The sequence below is a fragment of the Chlamydomonas reinhardtii genome, chromosome 2 (assembly GCF_000002595.2).
Source record: "Chlamydomonas reinhardtii strain CC-503 cw92 mt+ chromosome 2, whole genome shotgun sequence".
Taxonomy (NCBI): Eukaryota; Viridiplantae; Chlorophyta; class Chlorophyceae; order Chlamydomonadales; family Chlamydomonadaceae; genus Chlamydomonas; species Chlamydomonas reinhardtii.
Window position 1 is genome coordinate 2,170,236 of NC_057005.1, and position 16,843 is coordinate 2,187,078.

Below are 16,843 nucleotides of genomic sequence, written 5' to 3' on the forward strand. Positions count from 1 at the left end.
GGGAACTGTGGTATCCTTATTTGTTCGGGGGTTTCGTGCCATGTCATGCTGCAGGATCCCCGCCCGCCGAGGGTAGGACCCTCGCAACCCTACCTGGCCAGCCAACCGTCCCTTTGCGTGACCCGTTGCCCTTCTTCCCAGGAGAGGAGCAAATGGAGGAGTTGCAACCGCAAATGTACGGTACACAATCGGCTAGGACCCCGCCCGCCGCAGCCCGCACTGCACGCACATGCTGTTGAGCCCGCGCTGCACAGGATACCGTATCAATCCTGCGTTGCAAAGATCTTATCTGCGTACATACGGCAAGAGGTGCGCGCTGTATGTCCCCAAGGCTGTCCAGCCACGCACCCAGCCAGCAGGCTCCGGCTGCCCGCCGATCACAGGAGTCCCCAGCAGTCCTTGCTTCCCACCCGCCGACACGCTCGCTCACTCATTTCATGGGGAATAGATCGGGGTGGGCTTCATTGCAAGCGCCAAGCGGATAGCTTTGCTCCCTGTGTGCACCATAATCAACGTACGGCTGCGCCCCACTGCTGGCGCACTGCCTCTGCCGCTTCGGGCGGTTGGATGGAGTTGCTGGGGGCACGAGGGCCTGATGAGGGCGGGGTGTCACAGACATACATGAATGTGTTACATGCAACAGGGTAAAAGCCGCAGTGCTTACGGCTACACACGCAAGTTTTTCTTTCCAAGTTCCATCGTTTCCACCGTGTCCTCCCTGCATTACTGCTGCTGCCATGCGCACGCAAGCGCTGCTTCAGCGTTGATACGAATCCACTCCGCGGCAGTCCCCAGGTGCGTGCCTGCTGAGCGCGCTATTCTACATCCGTACTTCGTTTCACGCCAGGCCCTGACATCGCAAAAAGGAGGCCGCGGCAGTTCATAGCAATCCTGCAACCTGCGCCAATTAAACGTCCGGCCAGCAGATGTGCATGCATACCTGCCTAAATTCATTTTGAATTAATCCGGGTTGGGTCCACTAAACCCACATTAAGCGCACGCTCCCATCCATCATGCATGTTGTGTTCGATCATCAGCAGTAGTACAATCGCGCACAGCGCGCGGCGCTAATGTCAAACACCGCGCGCGCGGTTCCGCTGCAGTCATACTCAGTCGATAGATGTCATGCCGCCGCCGTCGTCATGCCTCCTCCTCCTCAGTACATACTATGTCGTTATGTACACACAGGTACGTATTCCCGTGCTACGCACACATAAGGCGTACGTGCCGCAAACAGATCCAGCATCGTAAGCAGGAGCTAGTCCGGACAATGGAAGCAACGCTAAAGGCTCCGCAAAGATGCCCGGTGATGACGTTTTACGGCGCCGGGGAAGGTGCAGGAGCAGGCGACGGCGAGTGCTTGTGCTTGTGGCCCTTGCCGCCGTGCTTCTTCTTGCCGAGGAGGCTGCGGTGGTGGCCGGCGGGCGTCGGCTCGGGGGCAGGCGAAGGGTGGGTGGCGGAGTGGTGGGCCTTGGGGTGGTGAGCGGGGGCGGGGCTGGCGCCAGTAGAGGGGCCGGCCTTGTGGTGCTTCTTCTTGCCGAGGAGGCTGCGGTGGTGGCCGGCGGGCATCGGCTCGGGAGCAGGCGAAGGGTGGGTGGCGGGGTGGTGGGCCTTGGGGTGGTGGGCGGGGGCGGGGCTGGCGCCAGTCGAGGGGCCGGCCTTGTGGTGCTTCTTCTTGCCGAGGAGGCTGCGGTGGTGGCCGGCGGGCATCGGCTCGGGGGCAGGCGAAGGGTGGGTGGCGGGGTGGTGGGCCTTGGGGTGGTGAGCGGGGGCGGGGCTGACGCCAGTCGAGGGGCCGGCCTTGTGGTGCTTCTTCTTGCCGAGGAGGCTGCGGTGGTGGCCGGCGGGCGTCGGCTCGGGAGCAGGCGAAGGGTGGGTGGCGGGGTGGTGGGCCTTGGGGTGGTGGGCGGGTGTGGGGCTGGCGCCAGTCGAGGGGCCGGCCTTGTGGTGCTTATTCTTGCCGAGGAGGCTGCGGTGGTGGCCGGCGGGCATCGGCTCGGGAGCAGGCGAAGGGTGGGTGGCGGGGTGGTGGGCCTTGGGGTGGTGGGCGGGGGCGGGGCTGGCGCCAGTCGAGGGGCCGGCCTTGTGGTGCTTATTCTTGCCGAGGAGGCTGCGGTGGTGGCCGGCGGGCATCGGCTCGGGGCCGGACGAGTGGTGGCCGGTGGGATGGTGGGCCTTGGGCTGGGGGACGGGGTGGTGGGCGGGGTGGTGGTGGCCGGCCACAGGGCCCTTGCCACCCTTCTTCATCTCAGGGGTGGGCGCGGGGTTGGGAGTGGACATGCTAGCTGGCTCCTGGCCATCTGGTCCCTCCATGGTCGCAGGGGCGTCCGCACCCTCAGGCATCTCCGCAGGCTGAGGCGAGCTCTCAGGCATATCGCCGGACTCGGGGGCCTCCGCAGACTCAGGCATGTCGCCGGACTCGGGGGCCTCCGCAGACTCAGGCATGTCGCCGGACTCGGGGGCCTCCGCGGACTCAGGCATGTCGCCGGACTCGGGGGCCTCCGCAGACTCAGGCATGTCGCCGGACTCGGGGGCCTCCGCAGACTCAGGCATGTCGCCGGACTCGGGGGCCTCCGCAGACTCAGGCATGTCGCCGGACTCGGGGGCCTCCGCGGACTCAGGCATGTCGCCGGACTCGGGGGCCTCCGCGGACTCAGGCATGTCGCCGGACTCGGGGGCCTCCGCAGATGACTCAGGCATGTCGCCGGACTCAGGCATCTCAGGGGAGGAGGCAGCGTCAGAGCCTGCGCGCAAGCAAGAGGTGTTATGAAAGAGGTCAGGAGCTTTTCGTGACCCAACTTGCTGTGCACCTAGGTAAAGCGCGTGCGGGCATGGCGGCTTTGCTTGCTTTGCCTGACGCTACTGCGGTATTGTAGCTCTCACTGTGTAGCTCTGTTGCTAAACAGAAGTCATTCCACCCAGATCAGATTGCCCGGAGACACACACGATGCCGTGGAACTCACCATGGCCCTTCCTGGAGAGCAGGTGGCGGCCGGCGGGGGTGGGGTCAGGGCTGGGGACGGCGGCGGGCGTGGGCACCGGGGTGGGGACGGGGGCGGGGGTGGTGCTGGGCTTGGTCTCGGGGTGCTTGGCAGCTGCGCGCACACAGTACGGCGGGACGGGGCGTTCATACATGGGGTCAGATGTATGGTCAGATGGTGTGCGGTAGGCATGGGGTGGCAGGCAGGCGGCAGCTCTGTGAAGGTGTGCGTGCGTGTACAAGGCAGGGTGCTCGGCGTGTTAGTTTGCTGTGTCGGTCTCACCGGGCTTGGGGTCGGGCTTGGGCGAGGGCTTGGGCTTGGGGTTCTTGGGGTGGGAGGGCTTGGGCGACTCTGCAGCAGTCAGTTGCAGCACGGCAGGCAGGCGCACAGGTACATGTGAGCAGCGACCCAGGTGGAACGAACACAGTAGATACCGTAGCGATCCTCCTGGATCCTCCTGGATCCTCCCCTCATTCCGCCAGCCCGACCTCCCAACGCCCACTGTTTCACGCCATCACCCGCAGTCCCGCACCCGCACCCGCATCCACAGTCCCACACACGCCCCCAGCCCCCCCTCCCCACCAGCCAGTGCCCTAAGCGGCCGCGGCCGCATGGGATGACTCACTGTGCGCAGGGCTCTTGGGCCGGGGCTTGGGCAGGGTGAAGTCAGTGTTGTTGTACAGGATGGCCACGGCCGAGGTGCGACCGACCCAGCCGCCCTTCATGACGCTCAGGGCGCTGCCGCAGCTCATGCCGTCGGCGGTGACGTTGCTGCAGGTGACGTTGTAGGAGGGGCCGCCGCCGCGGCCGCTGGCAGCGTCCTCGGCCCACAGGCGCATGACGATCAGGCTGTACGGGGGAAGAGTTTGTTGGCGGGTTGGTTGGCGGGTTGGTTGGCGGGTTTGGGACAGAGTTTTGGAGCGTGTGGGCACGTGCGGGTCAGAGGAGGAAGAGGGGCCAGGGCCGCCCTGTCTACCCCAACCGGCCCTGTGGCATGTGGGGGCAGTGGGATGTGGGGGCATGTTGCGGCAAGTGATGCCCCACGCACCTGAAATCGGCGGCGCAGGTAGAGCCGCCCAGGCAGGAGCAGGTCAGCTCGACGGAGTTGGTCACGTCGTCCCAGTTGGAATGGCCGGGGACCTGCGAGGGGAGAGGGGGAGGCCGAGAAGGTGACCGGGGGTTCGGCCGCGGGTGCCAATTTGCTTCTACGAGCAGCGCGAGGGTGCTTTCCCCTGCTTCCACGCAGAGGGCACCCGCCAAAGCTCTCGCTGGAAGGGCTCGACGCCTCAGCACTCACCCCCGACAGCTTGACGTTCTTCAGGTTTGCCAGGTAGGTCTGATCCGAGGCGCTCATCGGTGTCAGTGTGATGTTGAGGCTGTTGCCGCTGAACCCGGCCTTGGTGAAGATGGTTCCCGTGCAGGTGATGCTCGCTGCAACGCATGACCGAGAGGCGCATGAGCTTAGTTTATCATCGCCATCGTGTTGATTACAGCAAGATGGTAGCGTTATGATGTCATAGCGTGCTCGCTCGCAGCGACTTCGACACGGCGCCCGCCAGCATCGCGACCGCCAGCGATAAGGCCGCACTGTGTCAGCCGCTCACCTGCAAAAGAACCGCTGGCCATCGCCAGCAGCAACACGGCTGCATATAGTGTTGAGCGCGCCACCATTTTGTTGAAGATGCAGCTCAGACGGTCAATTTCAGTTGTCAACCGCCCGAACACTAGTTGAGTGAAGTCTGCCGCACGACCTATTAAACTAAGGCACGTCTAATATGTAGACGGCGTAGCACTGTACACCAGGAGAATGTGCACCAAGGGGCTTATATGGAGCGGCATTCGTAATTCTGCACGCTACGGGAAGTTCCGTGGAACCGCCTTCCGATGCATGTCCCCGAATTGCCAATAGCGCAACTCCTGTATACTATTGCAACATACTTTAATAAACTATTGACTTACTTGTCGCTGCGTTCCGTGCATCGCGCCTATCATGCGTTCGGGCCACAACAACACGGCTCAGACGAAAGCAGGCAACGGTAACTTGGAGCAACGTACTGCAGTGCAGGCATTATGTGTCAAACAGCAAGCAAGTAGTCCTTAGCCGCGTTCTGGCGCCAAGCAGAAAGAGCATGACCTGTTTACCTGTTGTTCCTGTGACCTGCATTACACGTGGCACATTATCATATACATCCCACTTTATTGGAGTATTGCTTGGACACCGTCTGCGTGGGAATGGACCAGGGCGAGAAGCAATCCTGCCGATCTGTGTTTCGCGCGGGCACTTTCGCGGCCCCCCGCGAGCGATGCGCTTCCTTGTACACAATTCTGAAGCAATTAGGTGTTTAACGCGCTTGGGCGCTGATCCAAGGGAGCACACGTGCCCACCAACCAACCAACTCGACAACCATCTCTTCAAGAGCACTGCGCCCGGACGTGCCCACCAGCTTAATCGCACGCGTACGCTTACGCTACATGAATAACGAATGTGCGCCACTAGCCCACTACGCTATGTGCACGAGCACCTGCGCTTCAAAGCCACACCGTCACCCGCCAGCAGCCTGCCTAAATTCTGGCAACCGTGCGCGCAACCGCACAGCCGCGTGCCCTCCTCCTGCTGTAACCCTGCCGCACCCCACACACCAACCCACAGAGAATGCCACCGTCCTGACAGTGCCCCCCGTTAGCCCCCGTCAACTCATCACCCGCCCCCCGATGCGCTCGCATACACTCGCCTACTTCTCACTCCCGTCACTTCCATCAGCCAGCCGACCACTCCACAACCTGCCTGATCCGGTGCCCCACTGCTCACCCAGCCCTTCCCACAGCACCCGCCTCCCCGGCCTCCTCCAAACCGGCCACATCGGACACAGTCAACACCAACGCCACGCCCGCCCCTACGCCAGCAGACGGCGCCGCATGCGCGGGGGCCCCTCACGTCGCATCGTCTTCATCCCTAAAGCATCATCGATAGCAGCCGAGCCGCACCGCGCCGAGCCCCTCACATGAAGTACTTCTTGCTGAGGTTTTTCTGCCGCATGCCCCGACCGCACGTCTTGCACTTGAAGTGAACCGCCAGCTGCACCAGCCAGCAGTTGTAGCACGCCACGTGGCCGCACGGCCCCTCGTGCGCGTTCTTCACGGGCCGCTGCCCGCACAGGCTGCACGGCGTCGCCGCCGCCGCCGCCGACAGCACCCCGCCCCCGCCGCCGCCCCCGCCGCCGCCGGCAGCCCCGGCAAGCGCGGGGCCCGAAGGCCCGGGCGCGGAATAGGCGGGCGAGGGGCCAAGGTTGGGGCGCTTGGCTGGTGGCGGCTGACCCCCGCCGCCGCCGGCACCCGCGGCGCCGGTGACGGGAGCGCTGCCGTAGGCGCTGATGTGGCCCGCCGGCAGCGCAGGCGTCGCCGCCGCGCCGCGGCCCGGCGGTTGCTGCTGCAGCGCGCTCCGTATTTGTTGATGCCGGGCCGCGTGTGCGGGCACCGGCTTCGCGCCGTTGCCGCCGCCGCCGCCGCCTGAGGAAGGGCCGGCGGCTCCGCCGCCGCCGCCACCGCTTGCTGTGGACGTGGACGGCCCTGCAGCTCCGCTGCCGCCCCGTCCCGAGTTCGGACGCGGCGCCGCGAGCGCCGCGCGCAGCTGCGCCGCCGCCGCGCTGCCGCCGCCGCCGCCGCCGCCGCCGCCGCCGCCGCCAGCGCCCGGCGCGGTAGCGAGCGCTGCGTTCAGTGCGGCGCCTGCCGCCGCCCGCATCTGGAGCGTGTTGAGGCCAGGGTTGCTGGCGCCCGCACCCGCGGCAGCGGCGGCGCCCGACGAGGCTTTCGCCTGCTGCGGCGCAGGCGCCCCGTGCTTGGCTTGGCTGACTGCGGCACACGCCGCGGCTGCAACCTCGGACGGCGCCGGCCGCTTGCCGAGCGCCCTTCCCGCCGCCGGCGCCGCAGGCGCCGCCGCCGCTCCCGCAGCCCCCGCCGCCTTGCCCTGCGGGGCCGCCGGCCCCCCGCCCGACGCGGCGGCTCTCCCGTTCGCCGCCGCTACCTCGCTGCCTCCACTACCTCCGCTGCCTCCACCAGCGCCGCCGCCGCCGCCTTCCGCCGCCGCGGCGCGCACGTGCACCTCTGTGACGCGGCCGAACCAGTCGCGCTGGTCGCGCGGCATGAAGGCCGCCACGCCGCGAAGCAGGTGCGCGGTGGCGGGCGGCCGCAGCAGCGCCACAGCACCGTCCACGAAGGCCGTCAGGTTCTTGGAGGCCCTGTGCGTGGGGGAAATGATAAAGTGCACGTGTGTGCTTGTTGAGCGGACACGATATTGCATTGTCTAGCGACATAGCATGGCATGTGTATGCGCACGAGCGCGGAGCAGTAGTTGAGACGGCGCAAGCGCGGCCATGCCCAAAGCCCACGCGCCCTCAGCTTGCAGGCCCGCCCTGGGCCGCCTGGGTCCTCTGGGACTGCGTCCTCTGCCGCTATCTCCCACAACGCCGCATTCGGCTGCAGCGGAGGCGAGCCGCTGCGCCGCTGAGCCGCAGCTACGGCTTGCCCCCTCGCTCACTTGTATTCGGACATGAGGCGTTGGAAGGACTTGAAGGCTGCAGCGCTGAGGTCGGACTTGAGCTGGGCCATGAAGGCGCGCGGGTCTGCCTTGGCGCCGCCGCCACCGGCTGTAGCAGCACCATCCCCAGCCCCGGACCCGGCCCCGACCCCAGAGGCTGTAGCAGCATGCGGCGCCGTGGAAGCGGCAGTTGCATCGCCGTTGCCGCTGCCTGCGGTGCCGGCCGTGCCGCCCTGTCCGGGCTTGGCCGCCGCGTCCCTGGCGGCCGCGCCGCCGCTGCCGCCGTCGCCGCCCGCCGCTGTAGCAGCCGCGCTGCTTGCTGCGGCCGGCTGTAGCTGCACCGGGTGCAGCACCAGCCGTGTGAGGCCGCTGGCGGTGCGGCCCGGGTGCCCGCCGCCGCCACCTCCTCCCTGTGTAGAATCCAGATCCAAACCCTGTGAGCCACTGAAGCCCGGCCCCGCCCCCTCCGCGACCTCTGCTGCGCGCCGCTTGTGCTCCGCCAGCCTATGGTGTGGACCCACCACCACCTCGCCGCCCCCGCCGCCGCCGCCGCCGCCGCCACCCGCGAACCCGCCGCCGCCGCCGAATCCGCTGCTGCCCGGCCCGCTGCCGCCACCGCCGCCGCCGCCACCACCACCGCTGCCACTGACTAATGCCAACATGTTGACTGGCCGCGAGGTCGGCGGCCCCATGAAACCCACTGCCGCTCCGCCGCCGTAGCTACTGCCGCCGTAGCTACTGCCGCCTCCGCTCACTCCCGTCACAGAAGCTCCCATCAGCCAGCCGACCACTCCATAACCTGCCCTGATCCGGTGCCCCACTGCTCACCCAGCCCTTCCCACAGCACCCGCCTCCCCGCCGCCCCCCCCCCAAAAACCGGCCACATCGGACACAGTCAACACCAACGCCACGCCCGCCCCTACACCAGCAGACGGCGTCACATGCGCGGGGGCCCCTCACATCGCATCGTCTTCATCCTTCATGCATCATCGATAGCAGCCGAGCCGCACCGCGCCGAGCCCCTCACATGAAGTACTTCTTGCTGAGGTTCTTTTGCCGCATGCCCCGACCGCACGTCTTGCACTTGAAGTGAACCGCCAGCTGCACCAGCCAGCAGTTGTAGCACGCTACGTGGCCGCACGGCCCCTCGTGCGCGTTCTTCACGGGCCGCTGCCCGCACAGGCTGCACGGCGTCGCCGCCGCCGCCGCCGACAGCACCCCGCCCCCGCCCCCGCCGCCGCCGGCAGCCCCGGCAGGCGCGGGGCCCGAAGGCCCGGGCGCGGAATAGGCGGGCGAGGGGCCAAGGTTGGGGCGCTTGGCAGGTGGCGGCTGAGGCCCGCCGCCGCCGGCACCCGCGGCACCGGTGACGGGAGCGCTGCCGTAGGCGCTGATATGGCCCGCCGGCAGCGCAGGCGCCGCCGCCGCGCCGCGGCCCGGCGGTTGCTGCTGCAGCGCGCTCCGTATTTGTTGGTGCCGGGCCGCGTGTGCGGGCACCGGCTTCGCGCCGTTGCTGCCGCCGCCGCCACCTGAGGAAGGGCCGGCGGCTCCGCCGCCGCCACCTGAGGAAGGGCCGGCGGCTCCGCCGCCGCCGCCACCGCTTGCTGTGGACGTGGACGGCCCTGCAGCTCCGCTGCCGCCCCGTCCCGAGTTCGAACGCGGCGCCGCGAGCGCCGCGCGCAGCTGCGCCGCCGCCGCGCTGCCGCCGCCGCCGCCGCCACTACCGCCGCCGCCAGCGCCCGGCGCGCTGGCGAGCGCTGCGTTCAGTGCGGCGCCTGCCGCCGCCCGCATCTGCAGCGCGTTGAGGCCAGGGTTGCTGGCGCCCGCACCCGCCGCAAAGGCTGCGCCCGACGAGGCTTTTGCCTGCTGCGGCGCTGGCGCCCCGTGCTTGGCTTGGCTGACTGCGGCACACGCCGCGGCTGCCACCTCGGACGGCGCCGGCCGCTTGCCGAGCGCCCTTCCCGCCGCCGGCGCCGCAGGCGCCGCCGCCGCTCCCGCAGCCCCCGCCGCCTTGCCCTGCGGGGCCGCCGGCCCCCCGCCCGACGCGGCAGCTTTCCCGTTCGCCGCCGCTACCCCGCTGCCTCCACTACCTCCGCTGCCTCCACCAGCGCCGCCGCCGCCGCCTTCCGCCGCCGCGGCGCGCACGTGCACCTCTGTGACGCGGCCGAACCAGTCGCGCTGGTCGCGCGGCATGAAGGCCGCCACGCCGCGAAGCAGGTGCGCGGTGGCGGGCGGCCGCAGCAGCGCCACAGCACCGTCCACGAAGGCCGTCAGGTTCTTGGAGGTCCTGTGCGTTGGGGATTAAGTGCACGTGCGTGCTTGTTGGGCGACATGGAAATGCGTATGCGCACGAGCGCGTATTAGCAACTGAGACGGCGCAAGCGCGGCCATGCCCAAAGCCCAAGCGCCCTCAGCTTGCAGGCCCGCCCTGGATAGCCTAGGTCCTCTGGGACTGCGTCCTCTGCCGCTATCTCCCACAACGCCGCATTCGGCTGCGGCGGACGCGAGCCGCTGCGCCGCTGAGCCGCAGCTACGGCTTGCCCCCTCGCTCACTTGTATTCGGACATGAGGCATTGGAAGGACTTGAAGGCTGCGGCGCTTAGGTCGGACTTGAGCTGGGCCATGAAGGCGCGCGGGTCGGCCTTGGCGCCGCCGCCACCGGCTGTAGCAGCGCCGTCCCCAGCCCCGGACCCGGCGGGCCCAGAGGCTGTAGCAGCATGCGAGGCCGTGGAAGCCGCAGCTGCGTCGCCTTCGCCGCTGCCTGCGGCGCCGGCCGTGCCGCCCTGCCCGGGCTTGGCCGCCGCGTCCCTGGCGGCCGCGGCGCCGCTGCCGCCATCGCCGCCCGCGGCTGTAGCAGCCGCGTTGCTTGCAGCTGCGGGCGGCTGTAGCTGCACCGGGTGCAGCACCAGCCGGGTGAGGCCGCTGGCGGTGCGGCCCGGGTGCCCGCCGCCGCCACCTCCCCCCTGTGTAGAATCCAGATCCAAACCCTGTGAGCTAGCGAAGCCCGGCCCTGTCCCCTCCGCGACCTCCGCCGCGCGCCGCTTGTGCTCCGCCAGCCTATGGTGTGGACCCACCACCACCTCGCCGCCCCCGCCGCCGCCGCCGCCACTCGCGAACCCGCCGCCGCCGAATCCGCTGCAGCCCGGCCCGCTGCCGCCGCCGCCGCCGCCACCACCACCACCGCTGCCACTGACTAATGCCAACATGTTGACCGGCCGCGAGGTCGGCGGCCCCATGAAACCCACTGCCGCGCCGCCGCCGTAGCTACTGCCGCCTCCGCCGCCGCCGGCTGCAGCAGAGAAAGGCCGCGGCAGCCCCGGCGGCGCCCCAGCCTGTGAAGCCTGGCTGCTGCTGCCGCCGGCGCCGCCGCCGCCGCCGCCAACAGCACCCAGAGCCGCCGCCAGACCCATCTGATGGGGGTGCTGCGGCTGCGGCTGGTGTCGCCCGTGCCCCTGCCCCTGGCTCTGGTTCAAAGGGTCCGTAGGTGCGGCGGCGGCGGCGCCGCCGCCGCCGCCAATGGCCACCGGTGCATCCACCGCGCCGGCATCCGCCGCCGCTGGCGCCGACTTCAGCAGCCCAAGCAGCCCTCCCGCCGGCTTCTTAGCGCCGCCGCCCGCCTTGGCCGCGGCAGCGGCGCCGCTACTGCTGCTGCTGCCGCCACCACCGCCCAGCCCCTTTGCCGCCAGCGCCCCGATGCCGCTGACGTCGATGGCCGCTGGGACGCTGTCCATGAGGCTGCGCCCGCCGCCGCCGCCGCCGCCGCCAGCGCCCGCCAGCGCCGCCGCCGCGGCTGAGGAGGTAGCGGCGGCGCCGGCAACGGTCTCGAATGCGGAGAGGGAGGTGGCGCGGCCCGGCAGCGACTTGCCTGGGGCCTGGAAGCCTTGCTTGTCCTGTGGGAAGTGAATGAAATAATGTGTGGTTATAAGTTAAAGGTGAATTGTTTTATGGCGAGTATGTGGGAAGGGATGTGAAGCAGCAACGCGCTGGCTACACAGTGGGCTCGGCACGTCTGGGCACCTAAACAGTAAGAGCCGAGAGCGACGAAGCCAAGCCAAGCCAAGCCAAGCCAAGCCAAGCCAAGCCAAGCCCTGCTCATTCCATGTCAGAGCCCAACCCATTGCAGCCCGCAGTGAGACCTCTCGCGCACACCTTGAAGAACTTTGTGAGCGACCCCAGCGCCTTGCCAAAGTGCTCGTACACGTTGACGTGCTCCCGCACCCATCGGCTCATGTTCTTCTGTGTGTTCGGGTTCCTGAACCTGTGGCGTGGCGGCGGCGGGGGGGGGAGGATGGGGTGGGTGGGTGGGGTCGGGGAGAGGGAGCGGTGAAGAGCCGGGATGAGGTAGAAGCGGCCAGGAAGGGGAGGCAGCACGTGAACACGGGGAGGCGGCGTCAGAGGAGCGGGTGGTACGGGCAAGGCCCCAAGACAAGCTGGCGAGAGGCCCGTCATGTTTCACCCCCACCGCCTCCCGGCCCCACCTGTCGTCCGCCCCCCCGCCTCCCCCCCCCCCCCGCACACACACACCCCTATCGTCCGCCCCCCCCGCCTCCCCCCCCCCGCCCCCACGCACCTATCGTCCGCCAGCAGTATGGCTCCGTAGTCCCAGCGGTGGCGGATGACGCGGCCCATGGCCTGATTCACGGCGCGCATGGCCTGTGTGTGTGGGGGGGTGGGGGGGGGTGTTGTGGGGGGTGTTGTTGGGGTGTTGTACATCCCAAACTAACAAACCAAGTCAAACTAGCGGGGGCAGGAAGGGGGTTGTTTCCACCATTCGGTGTGTGTGGGGCGGGGGGGGGGGAGGGTTGCAGCAGGTGGCGAGCGTTGACAAAGACTTGTACAAGTGCTTTTGAGCATCAACATGCAGCGCGCAGCGTCCCTCTCCCTCTCCCTCCCCCTCTCTCCCTCTCCCGCTCCCTCTCCCTCTCTCCCGCTCCCTCTTCCCCTCTCCCTCACCGTGTTGGTGTACCAGGCCTCCCCGGTGAGGCCGCTCACGCCCTCGCCCAGCAGTGAGGAGGCGGAGCCGCCGCCGCGCGCCTCCTCATCAAGCACGTCCCGCTTCAGGCGGACCTGGCGGGGGGGAGGGGGGCAGCAGGAGGAGATGAGGGTGGTGTGTGGTGGGGGGTTGTGAATACCAGCCCATACTAAACCGAGTCCAATGGGGGGGGTGGGAGTGGTGGTGGTATTGGATGGGCGGGGGAAGTGGAGGAGTGGTTGGAGACGGTTGGGTGTTGAGAGTGGCGGCGCGGGCGTGAGACAGCACATGGGGTTGAGGACAGGCAGGGCAGGAGTGGCAGGACACCGGCTGGTGGCAGACCGGCTCAGACAGCACCCACCAACGCCCTATCGGCTGCGCCCCCAGGCCCCACCCCACCACCACCGCCCCCAGCCAACCACCCACCTAGTCACCCATCCGCCACCCCAGCTCCCAGCTCCCAGACCCAGTCCCCCACCTGCCCCCCCCCCCACACCGCCACCACCTGCCTCCCCCCCCCCCCACCACACCTTGGGGTCGTTCTTGACGGCGTAGGGGATGCCCGTGACCACCACCGCCCGCCCCGCCCGGTCGCTGAAGTCCAGGCCCTCGCTGACCTGAGCAGGCCGGGGAGCGGAGGGGAGGAGAGGCCAGGGGGGAGGAGGTGGCGGGGGGAGGGGTTGGAGTAGGGGAGGGGAGGGGAGCCGGAGGTTTGTGCCCGGGTGGAGCGGGTGTTCAGTTTGGGAGCCCAACAATCGCCGCCGATGGTCCTCGCATGGCCGGACGTCACGTGGCGACGGCGCCTTCCGCGAGACACACACGCGCCGCCGTACGCCTTCCTCGTCGCCAAACGCACGCAGCCCCAACTCACACGTTCCACTTCCCGCCACCCCCTGCACCCTCCGCTCCCCCCCCCCCCCAAACTCCCAGCCCCCAGCCCCCAAACCCCAGCCCCCGGCCCCCTCCCCCAAGCCACCCAACCCCGCCCCCCGCCCTCCCACACGCACACCTTGCCGCGGCACACCGCGAAGAACACGGCGCCCTGTGTGGCCGTGTCGTCCAGCCGCGACCTGAACTCCTCGATGGCTGCCCCGAAGGCGGCGCTCTCCCGCGGCTCCACCACGGGCGCCTTGTGCCGCACGATGCGCTCCCACGTGCTGCCCACGCCGCCCGCGCCTGGTGGTGGTGGGGAGGTGCGGGGTGGGTTGTGATGCCGGTATACCAGCCTAAACTAAGCCAAACCAAGCTAAACTAGGGGGTCGCATTAATGATGTTTTAGCAAGTAGAGGCGTAGCCAGGAACAGCAGTATAGCAGGCGTGGGGGGGGGGGCACACTCATGATTAACACAAACACGCCCCCACCCCCGGCGCGCACCTCCGTTTTGCTTCCAGTGGTTGATGGCGCTGTCCATTGCGGCGTAGCTGGCGAAGAACACCAGCAGCCCGTCCGGCACCGTGCGCGCCACGTTCACCAGCGCGTTGCCCAGCTCGTCCTGGGAGGTGGAGGTTGGGAGGTGGGGAGGTGGGGAGAAGGGAGATGGGTGCACAAGGGGAGCGACACGATGGGTGTGTGTGTCTAAGGGGACGGACAAGAACGCGGTGTGTGTGTGTGTGTGCGTATGTGTGTGCGTGCGTGTGTGTGTGTGTGTGTGTGTGTGTGTGTGTGCGTATCTGTGTGGTGGAGGAAGAGGAGAAGGAGCGGTGGAGGGTAAGGAGGGAGGAGGCGGTGGAGGAATGGGACGAGGGGGTGGCAGGTGGGAGGGGGGGTCCTGGCATGACTGGTTGAGGAGACAGCGATATGGGAGACCCAGTGTAGGATATCCTGGGGGCGCAGGCGGGACCCAACAATCATCACGTGCGTCTCGCTGCTGCCTTGGTCCACGGCCTACCTTGTAAGCCACGCTGTCACGCGAGGCGTATGTGGAGTTGAGGGGGGTGCCGCTGGGGCCGAACGGCAGCACACCCACCCACACCTGGACAGGGGCAGCAGCAGCAGCAGCAGCAGGTGAGGGGTGAAGCACGGGTGAAGCAGGGGTAAAGCACGGGCAGTAGGGGCGACCGCGTGAGCGTGCAGGGCAGTTGGATGGGGAGGGGCGCGGCCGGGGTGCAGCAGCAGCAGGGGGTCGGGCGGCAGGGGCGCGGTTGGAGCGGCCCCGGACGGGATTCCCTGGGAGAATGGGCAACTTGGCGGTGTGGTGGAGGCGCTGACAAAAGGCACGACACGCCACGCCCGCCCTTGCCAGCAGGGTGCTCCCCCCTCCCAGCAGCCACCCGCCACCCTTACCCGCCACACCCCGCCACACACACCCGCCCATCCCCCTTTGTTTTGTTTAGTTTTGGGCTGGTATTTACAACCCGCCCGCCCCCCACCCCACCCCCACACACGCCCCATCCCACATACACACCCGCCACCCCTCACCTGGCTGGGCGCGATGATGTGCGGGTTCTCCAGCCGCACCGGGAAGGGGATCTGCAGCTCGCCCGCGAAGCTGTCCATTGGGCTGAGGGTGCCACTGGTGAGCAGGAAGGAGCGCAGCCGCAGAGCAGCCAGACGCCTGGGGTGGGGGTGGGGGAGGGGGCGGGTGGGGGTGTCATGTGCCCGGGCCCAATGAAGAATTCCCATCATCATCCGAAAGGGGAGGGAGAGGATGAGTTTGGCGGGCTGAGGAGTGTGTTCCAAACGCCCGCCTCCCCTTGTCTCGTTCTCCCTCTCCCTCTCCTCACTCTCCCTCTCCCTGTCCGCCCACCTGAAGGCCATGCCGGGTATGAAGCACCAGTAGGACAGGGTGGGCGCCGGCAGCTTGTCGGCGCCCCAGGAGCGCTGCAGGTGCACATGCACACGGAAGCCGCGGTGCGCGGGCGGCGCCCCCGGCCGGTCGCTGAGCGGCTCCAGGGTGGAGAAGGCCAGGTTGAGGCAGGACTGCAGGTGCTGCAGCCTGAGAGGGATGGGGGGAGGGGGGGGTGGAAGGGGGGGGGTTGCAACTTGCAAAGATGGCTGGAGAAGCGGTACAGGATGCACTAAGGGGTGTAGCCGTAGGTGGGGAGAATGGGGCGATTGAATATCGCAAGTAGGGGGGGGTTAATGGAGGGAGGGGGAAACTGTACTCGCTATATTCAGTAGCGAGGCCGCAGCCTGTGACCAGCCAAGCAGCCATTAGGCCACTCGGGGTGCCACGGGAGGTGTTCCACAGGCAAGTGCTCCCATCCCCCCGGGGGCAGCTCACTCACGCGACCGTGGAGACTTTGGCGTTGGTGCGGCCCGCCTCCACCTCCGCCGCCGCCAGCACGTCGGAGGCGGAGTCGATGGTGGCGTTCAGGGCGGACAGGCTGTGCGCCGTGATGCCCACCATGCCTGTGCGTGTATGTGTGTGTGTGTGTGTGTGTGTGTGTGTGTCGTGTTGTGTGTGTGTGTGTGTGTGTGTGTGTGTGATGTTGGGGGGCAGAGTGAGGAATGCATTGGGGGCTGCAGGCATGCACACGTGTGACATGCCCACGCTATCTTGATCTGTGGACCGAAGATGACCGCGCTTTGCCTCAGTAGCACAAGCACCAAGCACACACCAAGCACACCAAGCACACACAACCAAGCACATAGCACACCAAGGCAGCGGCCGCGCACCCAGGAACTCGAACAGGAAGGAGCCGGGCCTCGTGAGGCCGCCGCCGTCGCCGCCGCCGCCGTGCGAGGGCGGCGGCGGCAGGCCAGCCGACACCTTGTGCAGCGCGTTCTCCAGATTCTTCAGCACCATCTGTGTGGGTGCGGCGGGTTTGGGGTTGGTTAAGGGCTACTTTTGGGGGCCGGCTTGGCAGCAAAATCACAAGGCGTATGCACACACACACACACACACACACACACACACCACAAATGGTCGCATACACTGTGTTGCGTGTATTGTTTCCCTTGTCGCACACACACACACACACACACACACACACACTCACCAGCAGCAGGTCTATGTCGGCCGCCATTCGCCGGTAGTCGGTGGGGCCGGCGCCGCCCGCGGCCTGTGGAGTGCAGTAGGTGTGGGTGAGGTGGAGGTAGAGGTAACGGTGTGGCGGTGGCGGTGGAGGTGGGGCGGCGCCGCGTACACCCCAAGCCCCTCCGCCCTACAACGCCCGCACCCACCCGCACCCACCTCTTTCTGTGCCGCCAAGTCCACCTGCCCTTACCTTGCTCCCATTGTTTTACCTCGCAAACCCTCCCTCCAACCCCTCAAACCCGCACCTCTCCGGGCGCCGGCACGTCCACCATGGCCGTCATGCCTCGCTCCACGCGCTCCAGGCACGCCTCCTTACAGCTGGGAGGGGGGGGGACAGCAGGGGGAGGAATGGGCGGGAGAGAAGAGAAGCGAGAAGGGA

At 68.0% G+C, this 16,843-nt stretch overlaps 3 protein-coding genes across 4 annotated transcripts in view; all 3 read right to left on the bottom strand.

The window, feature by feature from the left end:
• Positions 1-618: 618 nt before the first annotated feature.
• On the bottom strand, positions 619-5,081 carry CHLRE_02g089550v5 (uncharacterized protein). 2 transcript variants are annotated; one of them, XM_043059393.1, is made up of 7 exons: positions 4,586-5,081; positions 4,279-4,412; positions 4,030-4,121; positions 3,607-3,830; positions 3,264-3,332; positions 2,964-3,095; positions 619-2,744 (listed from the first exon to the last, which is right to left on the bottom strand). In XM_043059393.1, the coding sequence occupies exons 1-7, from the start codon at positions 4,650-4,652 to the stop codon at positions 1,318-1,320; spliced, it is 2,145 nt and encodes a 714-aa protein (XP_042927027.1). In that variant the 5' UTR covers positions 4,653-5,081; the 3' UTR covers positions 619-1,317. The 2 variants fall into 2 exon arrangements, with proteins under 2 accessions (XP_042927027.1, XP_042927026.1); XM_043059392.1 differs by having other exon boundaries at positions 4,586-4,745.
• Positions 5,082-5,132: 51 nt separating this feature from the next.
• On the bottom strand, positions 5,133-8,211 carry CHLRE_02g089600v5 (uncharacterized protein). Its single transcript, XM_043059394.1, has 2 exons — positions 7,516-8,211; positions 5,133-7,216 (listed from the first exon to the last, which is right to left on the bottom strand). Exons 1-2 carry the CDS (start codon positions 8,175-8,177, stop codon positions 5,980-5,982), a joined length of 1,899 nt encoding a protein of 632 aa, XP_042927028.1. The 5' UTR covers positions 8,178-8,211; the 3' UTR covers positions 5,133-5,979.
• Positions 8,212-8,265: 54 nt separating this feature from the next.
• CHLRE_02g089608v5 (uncharacterized protein) overlaps positions 8,266-16,843 on the bottom strand; it is a 12,686-nt gene continuing 4,108 nt past the window's right edge. Inside the window, exons 9-23 of the mRNA XM_043059395.1 lie at positions 16,710-16,782; positions 16,427-16,489; positions 16,104-16,233; positions 15,713-15,836; positions 15,232-15,420; positions 14,904-15,039; positions 14,374-14,457; positions 13,860-13,977; positions 13,494-13,660; positions 13,015-13,101; positions 12,466-12,579; positions 12,083-12,165; positions 11,662-11,770; positions 10,066-11,402; positions 8,266-9,799 (exon numbers count right to left, since the gene is read on the bottom strand). Of these exons, the coding sequence (XP_042927029.1) occupies positions 8,539-9,799; positions 10,066-11,402; positions 11,662-11,770; positions 12,083-12,165; positions 12,466-12,579; positions 13,015-13,101; positions 13,494-13,660; positions 13,860-13,977; positions 14,374-14,457; positions 14,904-15,039; positions 15,232-15,420; positions 15,713-15,836; positions 16,104-16,233; positions 16,427-16,489; positions 16,710-16,782 (4,075 nt within the window). The 3' untranslated portion in view covers positions 8,266-8,538. The remainder of the gene's footprint in view (positions 9,800-10,065; positions 11,403-11,661; positions 11,771-12,082; positions 12,166-12,465; positions 12,580-13,014; positions 13,102-13,493; positions 13,661-13,859; positions 13,978-14,373; positions 14,458-14,903; positions 15,040-15,231; positions 15,421-15,712; positions 15,837-16,103; positions 16,234-16,426; positions 16,490-16,709; positions 16,783-16,843) is intronic.